We start from the raw sequence: 11769 nt of genomic DNA, 5'->3' as shown, positions 1-11769 counted from the left end.
CAGCTCCCACACACAGCCATGGTTCTCTGATGGGACAGAGCCAAGGCCTGTTGTCATCAGGGCCTCTAGAACTTAACCCTTTAGGTACTGCAGATCCTGCACTGGTGTGGTGGTGGTGTGGCTGGGGTTTAATGAGTTTGTAACAGTTCAGAAAGACACCTGGTGCAGCACCTGATTCGTGCCTGGATCCCAAGTCCACTTGCCCACAGGTGGGTTGTATTCACTGGTCCCGCCTTCCTGCCCTTGGCTTACCCAATCAGAACGTACCATGTGCCCATGCTGCATGCTCTGGAGATACACGGTGGACTAGACAAGCCTACAACTTCCCAAGCAAATCTCCTGAAGGAAGCATGCCCTTAGCCTTGGCCCTGGAGCAGGAGTCCAGGATGGAAGTCATTTCCGGGCACATCGGTGAGGAGGTGGGAAGGCCTGGTGGCTGGGAAGCTGGCCTGCTGGGCACACACTGGCCCCCAACACCCTGGTCTCTGTTTTCTCTTCTGTTAAAAGGACTTAGTGACTCAATACATCCACAGCGGGATGTAGGATGGAAGGGGTCGGATGATGGTGCCTGCCTCCTCAGAGTCACCTGCATTTACAGCCAGGCCTGGTGCACAACTGTACGTGCAGTGAGGAGGGAGACTCTGGCATAGCTCAGACACTTTCAGAGTCACGCAGGGAGGTGGATCAGGGATACTGCTTACCAGGCATGGGTTCCATCCCCAACACCACAGGAAAGAACAAGGCCTACAGGGACAGCCAGAGCCTGAGAATGTGTGCCCTGTGGCCTGCTGAGGCTGATTCCTGATCCTTCCACAGGCTGGGCCCTGCAGGCAGGAGACCTTGGCTGAGGGATTAATGGCCTGGATTACCCTGCCTTCCTTCCTGGAGCTCCCGTGTGATGGACACTCTGTGGGTCAGGGTCTATTCCCAGACCTAGGTAGGGCCTCCACAGAGTCTCTCCTGCTGGACTTGCAGACACAGAGCAGTCTCTGGTCCAGGCCAGGCTGCTGAACGGCAGCCCCATGTCTAGCTCCTCCAGGGCAGAAGTGCCCACAGGACCACAGGAACTTGGTGACTAGAGGCCCAGGAGCAAGTTTCCACTTGGGCGCTAGATACGATACCCTGTGTCCCCATTTTTTTGGCTTCAGTTTCCTCTTTTGCACAAGAAAAGTAGACACGGTGATAAGGTTAGCTCCTTGCCTGGTAGAAACCCTAAGAATGAGCTGCAGGCTGCACAAGTAAAGGGGAATCCTCTGAGCTGAAAGGAAATCCTTTAAATCCTTTATTAAGGGTAGCCAATCAGAGAAGCCTCAGGGTCGAGGGAAGAGCAAGCCCTGTCCAAGAAGCAAGCAGGAATCCTCTCCTGAACCCAACACATCACTGCTCAGGGAGTCATGGGTGCTACTACGGCAGATCAATCCATGATGCAGTCCTCGGGGGGCATGGCAGTGTGTGGAAATCTCTTTGCCACAGCTTTAGAAGGGCATCTCTGAGCAGAAGCGAAGGGTACTGCTCAGCACACTGTCACGCACGGGACTCACCAGCCCTGGCCCATGGGGATGTCACTACTTAGCTGTGGTGAGTCAAGGCAGGTGTGGTGGCACACGTCTGTCATTCCAGCACTCTGGAGACTGAGACAGGAGCATCTCGAGTTTGAGGCCAGTTTGAGCGAGAGACCCTTCACCACTACAATTTTAAACAGGAGTAGAACCGAATCCAAGCCGGGGCTGTAACACAGTTGTTAGAGTGAGTGCCTGTCAAGCACACACAAAGCCTTGTGTTTGAGACCCACACACAGGGTGTGGTGACACAGACCCATAATCCCAGCACTTGGGAGGGAAGGCAGGAGCATCAGATGTTCAAGGCCATCCTCAGCAACAAAGGGAGTTCAGGGCCAGCCTGGGCTATGTGAAATCCTGTCTCAAAAACCAATGAGAGCACAAAGCACGGAGTCCAAACACTGATGCACACACAGCAGAGGTAAAGATATGTCAGTCTGAGTCAGTGTGATGCTTCATCTTGTCCTAGGGTTGGACAAGGTGTCACCCCCGGAATAAACAGGGCAGAGGGTTTGCGGCTTCTCTCCATGTGGCTTCTTAAAACCATGAGTGAACTCTACAATGACCTCAAAATAAGGAGTTAGGGGATATGTGCACACCATCACCCCGGTCCAGGGCATCCAACCCGAATGGCCTGGGGTGGGTATGGCCTTGAAGTAGACACCTTGGGCTGAGAGTCACCGTTCTTTTTGGCCTGGGGTGGGTGTGGCCTTACTCAGGCCAACCTGGGCATGCTGGGTTCTTCTGGGTCTGGTATTCCAATACTCTGTCACTCTCTCTGCTGTCTTCCTCCCAAAAAGGAGTTTAGATTGGGCATCATGTGGCCCCCGAGTCTCTGGCATCTCCAGCTACTGCAGGCTCTGTGGCTGGCTCCAGGAGGTTTGGGAAGAGTCCTGACTCAGGCTAGGCCCGACTCCTGGGCTAGCCTGTAAAACAGGCCTTTCTGGGCCAGCAGCTGAGCTGGACTGCCACTCTCTGCCACCTGGCCCTCATCCATGACTAGGACCCTGCAAGGAAGACATGGGGCAGTTCCTGTGACAGTAACCGAGGCCTTTGTCACTGAGAGAGAACCCAGCTCTACTTTCCCTCCCCCAGATGTCTGACTTCCCAAGCCACTACCCAACACCCCTCCCCTGCCCCCAGCATCCGGGATGCACAGGACCTGGGCCAAATGCCCTTTCCCTGGGGGATCGGTCATGCCCCCTGCACAGTGGGCACTTTGAGATCCATCCCAGGGCACGTGCAGATGAACACATCATGTCTTCCCCTGCCTCTTTGGCCCCGTGCACCACTGTCAGGAGGGCCATCTTACCTGGTGCAGTGCATCACGGAGCGCAGGCGGTGAGCAATGAGCAGCACTGTACACTGTGCAAACCAGCGCTCGAGGGCTGCCTGCATCTGTATCTCCGTCCCTGGGTCCACGGAGGCAGTGGCTTCATCCAGGATGAGGATCTGGGTTTTCCGGAGAAGGGCACGTGCCAGACACAGGAGCTGCTTCTGACCCACACTGTGGATAAGCTTCGCGGTTAGGCTGAGTAGGTGTCATGAGCTAGTATAGGCCTGTCTACAGGCTGGCCCTGGGGACAGCTGCGGATGGAGCCTGCATGGATTGTCCCCATCCCACCATGAGGACCCAGGTCTGCAGGGGTGGGACGATTCCATTTCTGTTGTCTCAGGGGTAGGTTGACTGTGGCAAGTCATTCACACCTTCTGGGCCTCGGGGGCTCCGCCTATGAAAAGGTGCATGTATGTGTGCACACGTGTGGAGGCCAGAGGCTGACATCGAGTGCCTTTCTCAGTCATTCTCAGAGTTATCAACAGAGGTGGTCTCTCCTTGAACCCAGGCTGGCGTAGCTAGTCTGCCTAGCTAGCTCATTCCGGGGGCCTCCATCTCTGCACCCTGAGTACTGAGATGATAGGCAGCTGCTTAGCCCACCTGGCTCTTCTATGCATTCAGGGGATTCGAACTCTGGTCCTCCCACTTGCTCAGCAAGCACAACCCACTGAGCATCTATCTCCCAGCCCCCATCATAACATGCTAAGTGTTTAGGTGGATACCAGCCATAGAAGGTGACTATTGTCCCTTTTGTGTTTTCTTTGTTTGAAACAGGATCTTCTGGAGGGCCTGAACCTCACTGTGTAGACTGGTCCTCACATGCAGAGAGATCTGCCTGCCTCTGCCTTCCAAAGGCTGGGATTAAAGGTGTGGAACACAGCCTTACTTGGTTTTGTTTTTTTGTGTCTCACCTTACTATGTAGCCCAGGCTGGACTCAACTGTGACATCTTCCTGGCTCAGCTGGGATCACAGGCCTACACCACAGGGCCAGCTATGCCTAAGGATGTTTCACTGTCTAACCTCACACTCAGGAAAGGCTGGGGCTGGAGAGGAGCCCAGCACTACAGCATTTCCTCAGCTGAACAAGGCCCTTGTTAACGGCCTCGCACTAGGAAAACCCCCAACAGCACGGCGTATCTCTCAGCCTCTGTTTACGTCATAAGTATTTCATCCTTAAAATACTGTGGCAGAAGGCGTTACTAGAGAATTGATGGCTCAGGCAGGAAAATGCCAGCCTTGCAAACATGAGGACCCGACCCCCAAGCCTAGGAGAAGTAATGAGCACCAGGTTCAGTGAGGGACCCTGTCTTGAAATAAGGTGGAGAGCTATAGAGGCCAAGGTTGACCTTTGGCCTCTGCAAACACACACACACACACACACACACACACACACACACACACACACACACACACACGCTTTATGGAAAGAACACACGCTATCACTCAGCCACAACTAATCCGAGATCAGTGGCAAACATCAAGCATAGTATTTGTGTAGTGAAGGTGAAGGGAATGTGGCTCTGTCAGTCCTTCCCTCCCACTCCCCCTGCCTCGCCAAAAACCATAATCTATATTCCCTAAGCTAGCCACGGTCTATTCTCTTATTTGGTTGCTTCCTCCTCCTGAGGCTGACTACCAAGATCCAGCTATTGAAATATTGAAGTGGGCAATCAAAATCCCCCTTTGGCCATCCTAATTAACATGCCCACTCACAATTAAACACCTCATCCCAACACAGGGGCGTTTATAAACCTTTGTGAACTGCCATTTACCTATGGGCCAAGTCTGTTCCCTCTCTACCCGGAGGCAGTCCTTTGTCGCTCTGGGACGAATACCCCTTCTCCTCTCCCTGTTTCCTTCCCCTTCTTCCTCATCTAGCCCCTCATCACTGCACTCACTCTGTCCCTCTGGGGCATATAAGTCTCCTTTGTGTTGAGAACTTGGTCTTGGGGTCCTGGGCCAATACTTTTCCTTTCAAAAATGAATGTGGAAGATCAGAAGTCTAGGCTGGGCTCCACCATGGGAAAATGATCATGGTGTAGGAATCCTGAGAGCTGGAACTGCAGGAAAGGACTGGGGCCTGTCTTAGCAAAGAAGGCTGTTCCCTGGAGTCTGTGCAGGGCCCAGACTGTCCCCGCTCTTGCCCACTTCCTTCTGGCCCTGCCATTGGTGGACGGCCATACCTCAGGTCATCTCCCTGGCCTGCGCACTCATACTGCAGCTGGCCAGGCAGGCTGGTCACGAAGGCCTTGAGCTGCACCGTCTCCAGCGCTGCCCAGATGCCCTCATCTGTGTGCTCCTGAAGCAGGTCCAGGTTCATCCGCAGCGAGCCCGGGAAGAGGACAGGGTCCTGGCAGGATGGATGCCGGGTCAGAACCAGGACATACCATAGCTCCCTCCTCCACCGCCTTTCTCCCAGCGTGCTAGGCCTCACCTGAGGGATGATGGTGATTCTGGACCGCAGTGTGTGCAGCCCCACGTCGGTGATGGGGACCCCATCGATCCAAATATCACCCTCAGCGGCCTCCTGAAGCCGCAGCAGGCCCCAAGCCAGGGAGGACTTCCCGGCCCCTGTCCTGCCCACGATGCCCACCTGCCAGGAAACGGAAGACTGAGACCCACACAGAACAGGTCTGTCCCAGCCCTGGGGTTCATGGAGACCTATCTGAAAGATTGTTTCCCTCATAGGACTTGTCTCTGGGCTCACCTCCCGCTGGGCATGCTCCCACAACACCCATCCTCAAATCCCACCTCCCATCCCCCCTCTCTGTGTTACTCCCCTCCCTCCAGGCAACCCCTCCCACTTCCTTGCACCCGCCCCTGCATCCTCTCCTACCTGAGCCTTCTGCTTCTCCCTGGTCTTTCTTCCTCCTGTCCGTCAGTCTGTCCATGTTTGCTTTCACTTACTCCCCATCTTTCCTTCAGGTCATTCCTGACACTCTTTCCTACAGAGCATCCTCTCTCACCTGTCCCTTATCCATCCTTCCATGCAGCCCAACATGCCCCTCCTTGTACAGAGAGATCAAGGGAGATCAGGGAGCCACCCCTAGACCAGGGCCTGTGAGATGGAATCTAAGAACCTGGGCAAGGTTTCAGACTTGGAGTCTGATGCCCACAAGGCGGGAACAGGAGGGCTGCCCACCTTCTCTCCTGCATGGATCTTCAGGGACACACCCTGCACAGCCATGGGCAGCTCTGGTCGGTGTCTGAGCCCAAAGTCTCGGAACTCAATCTGTCCCCCACAGGGCCAGAGAGGCTGGGCTGCAGAGGAGGGCAGCCTCCAGGGAGCCTGGGTCAAGGAACAGGTTGGGCACAGGTCAGAGGAGCGGTCCCTGCAACTTCACAGGTGTTCTGCTTCTCAGAACCTCGGCTTCCCACAAACCTTTCGTTTGGAAATCACCCCAGGTCATCCTAGCACTCCTTTTTGTTGTTTTGGGACAAAGTCTCTTTATATAGCCCAGGCTAGCTTCTAACATTCCTGTAACACAGACTAACCTCCAACTCTCTATATAACCCAGGCTGTCCTCCAAATCATGATTTATCCCAGCTACACTCCAACTCTCTATATAGCCTAGACTAACCTCTAACTTGTGAAGTAGCTAGTGCTTGCTTTATATAGCTAAGACTGGCTTCTAACTTACCATGTAGCCCAGGCAAGCCCCTAACTTGCTATGTCTCCCAAGCTAACTTCAAATTTTCTACCCAGCATAGTTTCTAACTATTTAGCTCAAACTAGCCTCAAACTCACTACATAGGTCAGGCTAGCTTCAAGCTAGCAGCAATCCTCCTGCCTCACCTTCAGATGCCAGGGTTTAGTTTTGAGCTATTGCAGCCAGCTTGCCGCCATGTCATTTACATCGATGCTCTGTTCCTGTGGCAGTGCTGCCATACTCCTGAGGTGTCATGCACCACTGGTTTGTTTTGGCACACTGCAGCCATGAGTGCTGCCTGTCCCTGCCTGGCTTGCTGCTTGGTTAAAGTGTCACTGGGCGGCATTGTTCTCTGCCTGAGTGACAGTCTTGTCCTGTCCTATGCTCTGCTGCATGGTTGGAGTGTGGCTGCCACTTTGAAGTCCTCACTCCTGCCCCCTGCTGTTGCAGGGACACTGTCACTACTGCTTGGCACTGTCCAGTCGAGCAGAAAGCAGGGTTTTAACTCTTCACCATCCCTGCTGTCCTGGCTGTGACTCCAGCCCACAGGGATGTTGCTTTGTGGGAAAGGAAGGGGCAAGCACCACCCTGGACCCACAGTCCCTCATTCATCTCCCCATCTCACCTCCTTGGGGGTGCGAGCGTAGTCCTGCACTCGCTCCACGGCCACCATGCTGTTCTCCAGATCTGTCCAGCTGCGGACCACCCACTGCAGAGTCTGCATTACCTGGTTTGAGACGACACCTCAGCTGGGTTCCTCGGGGTTCCCATCAGCCCTCCTCCCTACCCAGGTGCCAGGGGAGGCAAAGAAAGAGGGGCTGTAGGAAAAGGGAAGTTGGGGACCTGGGCCCACAGAGGTGGGGCTTGGCTAATAAGACATTGCATAGAGCAAGCAGGTGACACCCTAGCAAGTCTACTGGCACAAAACAGAGGGGATCAGAGTGTGCCTGGCCTTCGCAGAACACACAGCAAGACCTGGGTCTGTGGATTCCATTCAGGACCTATGAGCAGTCCCTGCCTCCTCTCTACTCCAGCTGTGCTGGCTTAACACAGCAGGGGCAGCTGCCACGTGCCCCACCCACCATGGCTTTTCCTGCTGCTGGTTCTGCCACTGACCCCTAAAGGTGATCTGAACATAAATTTATGAAGTTCTTGGGACAACAACTTATTTATCTGATATTGCCTGTGTAGATATGAGAGAGAAAAAGAGAGTATACGTGTAAGGGAGAGGAGAGGATGTATGTGTCTGTGAGAGTGAGTAAGAGAGAGAATGTGTGTATAATGTATATGAGAGCGTGTGTGTATGTGTGTGTTTGTGGACACAGATATTGTGACCAACATTACATATGACCAAGAGCTAACAACAAACACACCGCTGGAAACTGGTTCTCAACAGTCTTCGCTCGTCTCAGCTAATCTACAGGGTGTCCGAAACAGCAGTGCTGGCCCATTATTTGGATGGGCACACAGAGGGACTTGAGCTACTTGCTTGAGGTCAGTCAAAGTTCCCTGAGAACTGTACTTGCTTAGTTCTGGAGAAGAGACTCAGGAGTCCTTGGAACTACTCCAGCAGGGGTCTGTGCCTCTCTGATCTGACCCACCTCCAGTCAGGGGAAGATGCTGGAGTACCTGGAGGGCAGCAGAGACCGAGAAGCCCGCGAGGCCAGCACTCAGGTGAGCCTTGCTCAGCACAGCACACGTAGCGGCCACGAACACCAGGCCATTCCCCAGGAGCTCCAGGTTGGCAGCCAGCCACCTGTAAAGGGAAACAGGGCTCCTCAGGACCAGCAGGGTCCGCTCAATGGGCGTGGTGTGGCCTGGTCGTGGTAAATGCTCACCACCCACTGGGGGCCCTACAATGGGACCTAACTGCAGGAGGAAAGGTAACACTATTCTGTCTTGCCCAGTGATTTAGCTGCAGGCCTGACACACACTGTGTGTTCCACAGAGCTTCCTGTTTTAGAGATGTGTATTTTCTATCCCTGGTCTAGCCTATACCCCACCAGTCACCTCCCTGGTATGCTTGTGGCTACATGTACACGTGTGTGCAAGCTAGAGGACAATCTCAACGGTCCTTCCTCAGGTATCATACATCATTCATTCATTCATTCATTCATTTGACAGGGTTTCTCTGTGTAGCCCTGGCTATCCTGGAACTCACTCTGTAGACCAGGCTGGCCTCAAACTCAGAGATTTACCTGCCTCTGCCTCCTGACTGCTGGAACTAAAGGTGTGCACTGACACCACACGGCTCTACCAGTGAGACAGGGTCTCTCGCTGGTTCGGAACTTATCAAGAGAGCTAGGCTGGCTTGCCAGTGAGCCTCAGGAACTGAGATGCCTCCCTCCCAACCCCCCCTTCCCAACCTCTGAGACAACAAGCTTATGCCACCCCCCTGGATTCTTTATACAGTGAGCTCTGATGAGCACATCTCTTACTGCGAGGCAAGCCTTTACCCCTCGAGTGTCTCCCAGCCCTGGCCTGCCTCCTTATTAAGCCACGTTCACATCTTCGCATGCACTCAGCGCCACCGTGACCTCTCCTGGGAGCCCAACCTGACTGTGTTTCTCCTTCTCCTCATCCCTGACCTCCATCCCATGCGTCTCTTCCCAGACAAATCACTTAATGTCGGCAACTACTGTTGCCAATATGAGTCCTGGGCTCCATGGTGACAAAGATCTTGTTTTCTCATCCCTGGCTCTAGCATAAAGCATGTGCTCAACTAATGCGTTCTCAAAGGATAGGTACAGTGTATCTGCCTCACTGAGTTCTGTTCAACCATTAATTCCTTTAACAGTGAGTGAGCATGTTCATGGAGCTGGGGACCCAGCCTGGACAAGTGCCTCTTGTGTCCCTGGGAGGGGAGAAGATACTGTTCCCATTTGATAGCTGACGAAATTGAGGCTCAAGGAGGGCTGGAGCAGTGCCAGGCATGGGGCCAGCACTCCCTGTAACAAATCCTTAAAGTCACCTTGAGTGTGACAGCAGTTGAGTTAATGAGGCTCAGAGAGGTTGTGTAACTTGGTCAGGGTTTACCAACTTAAAACTAAGAACTGGGAGTTGTCTTACTCTTTCTTAGTCCCAAAAGGTGATGGAGGATTAAGGATACCAGCTTCCTGCCATCAAGGAAACAGCGGTTGTCGTGATTGCCTGGCAACCATTCTTTCTGAACCTCGGAACCCATCGGAGACCCCTTGGCTGTTCTGTGTTCAGACGCTCCGAGCGGCACTCTGCCTCAGATAGTCCCTAGCTGTGTGACTACCCAGTATAACTCTTTTGGGGAGGGGGATCCCAGGTCCTACCTGTCGGCCACCAGCCTTGGGAAACTGATCCTCTGGTTCTCATCCATGAGGGCATCGTGCTGAGCTGTGAAGGGCCCCTGGGCCTGGAAGGCCCTGACCACCTGACTGCCCTGGAAGGTCTCAGCCAGATGGGAACACACTGAGGAGTAACTGGCCGACTCCAGGCGTCTCAGCTGGCAACATGTGGCCACGTAGAGGCTCTGTGGTGGGAGAGGGGAGGAGGCGAGAGACAGAGGGGAGCTCTGAGCACACAAGGAGCAGCAGGGACCGCTTGCTTGCCTTCTCAGTAGCAGGGGGATTCGACAGCTGCTGAATCTAGCAATGGGACCAGCTCCAAACCATCTCTGTCTGATGCCAAAGCATTCGCCCCAAATCACGTGGCCTGAGAGATGACCTGGGCAGCTGGGGCCACCAACAATCATGGTGATTGTCCTGGACATATAGATGGTCACATGGCCCAGCCTAAGATTGGTTTTGGACAGGCACAGGGCTCATCACAGGCCAATCAAAATCGTTCCTGGGGGGTTGGGGATTTAGCTCAGTGGTAGAGCGCTTGCCTAGCAAGCGCAAGGCCCTAGGTTCGGTCCCCAGCTCCAAAAAAAGAACCAAAAAAAAAATCATTCCTGGTTGCACTGATGAAAGACTTCCTTGGTGTTGGGGAAATTGGGGAGAGGCAGAGCAGAGGGCAGCTGAGGTCTGTTTGTCCCCTGGCAAAAGCATGTAGAAATTGAGGCCTGGCTGAGCTAGCCTGAGCTTCTCAAAGACCAGCTGGTTGAGTGTCTCATGCAACCCAGACTGAGACCACATCTGCTTCCCAAAGATCTGGTATTACAGACATGCCCCAGCATTCCTGGCTCAGATGCTGGTCTTTTTGTTAAGCCAATTTCAGAGGGCCTCTGGCCCAGGCAGAGGAAAACAGACATTTTAACACAATATAATCCTCTCCGATGCAGTGCTGTGCCCAGCCGCGTGCAAATGGGAGGAGACACTGCAGCAGTAGGACCCACAGTTAGACATGAGGAGTGACTGAGAGACAGAGACTTGTGTGGGTTCTACAGGGTACTGTCTGCTCCTAGGGTGGGAGGGGTGGTGGGGCTTCTAATCTCTCCATCCCACGGCGATCTGTGACTCTCCCATCGAACCTTGCCCAGAGGCAGTGAGGGGACTGACAGAAGGGACCTCAGCTAGACCTGGGCTCTCCATACCTGAAACCCAGCATAGAGGAGCATAAGAGGTAGGATGGCCACAATAGCCAGTGGTGTGGCCATCGACACTGCCAGGCCAACCTCCAGGAGTCCAAAGGCATAGGTCAGCAAGGTCCTCATCTTGTCTGGGATGTCCACATCCACTGTGTCCGTCTCCTTGGAAAAACGGTTCAGCAGGTTCCCGACGGGTGTGCGCTCAAAGAAGCCAATGGGAGAGCGAGCCACGTCCCAGAGGAGGCTCCGGAAAAGCAGGCAAGAAGCTCGGACCCCACCCAGGAACACCGCAGCCATGGAGGCAAACAGTCCGATGGCTGCAGAGGGAGAGTTGGAGTGGAACCCGCTGCTGGGCTGGGGCGGGTCTCCCAGGACCCGGATGGCCATGCTATGATGTGATAGACCCGCTGCTGGAGGGTTGAATAGTGTCTCCCCAAACTCATACCTAACTTGACCTCTAAATACAATTTATTTAGAAATACAAGTTTCATAGATACAACAAAAGAATATTCTAGATTTAGGGTGAGGCCTACACCTGTTCTTTGTATCCTTTAAGAACTGGGCACAGGCAGGAGACAGATAATAGACACAGATAGAGACCGGAGTAGCAGTAACAGCTAAGGTAAACAAAGGATCCAAAAGCCACCAGAAACTGGAAAAGGAGAGGCAAGGGGAGTCACTGCCAAGGCACCCTACTGTCAATCGAAGCCCCATAGTGCAGT

The 11769-nt window shown here is 53.8% G+C and overlaps 1 protein-coding gene across 1 annotated transcript in view; it reads right to left on the bottom strand.

The window, feature by feature from the left end:
* Positions 1-1234: 1234 nt before the first annotated feature.
* Abcc6 (ATP binding cassette subfamily C member 6) overlaps positions 1235-11769 on the bottom strand; it is a 53226-nt gene continuing 42691 nt past the window's right edge. Inside the window, exons 23-31 of the mRNA XM_032893592.1 lie at positions 11054-11364; positions 9849-10048; positions 8176-8302; positions 7172-7273; positions 6039-6185; positions 5331-5489; positions 5080-5246; positions 2872-3066; positions 1235-2566 (exon numbers count right to left, since the gene is read on the bottom strand). Of these exons, the coding sequence (XP_032749483.1) occupies positions 2458-2566; positions 2872-3066; positions 5080-5246; positions 5331-5489; positions 6039-6185; positions 7172-7273; positions 8176-8302; positions 9849-10048; positions 11054-11364 (1517 nt within the window). The 3' untranslated portion in view covers positions 1235-2457. The remainder of the gene's footprint in view (positions 2567-2871; positions 3067-5079; positions 5247-5330; positions 5490-6038; positions 6186-7171; positions 7274-8175; positions 8303-9848; positions 10049-11053; positions 11365-11769) is intronic.

Source organism: Rattus rattus, chromosome 2, assembly GCF_011064425.1.
Source record: "Rattus rattus isolate New Zealand chromosome 2, Rrattus_CSIRO_v1, whole genome shotgun sequence".
In the NCBI taxonomy this organism is placed as follows: domain Eukaryota; kingdom Metazoa; phylum Chordata; class Mammalia; order Rodentia; family Muridae; genus Rattus; species Rattus rattus.
This window is presented reverse-complemented; position numbering and strand designations above follow the sequence as displayed.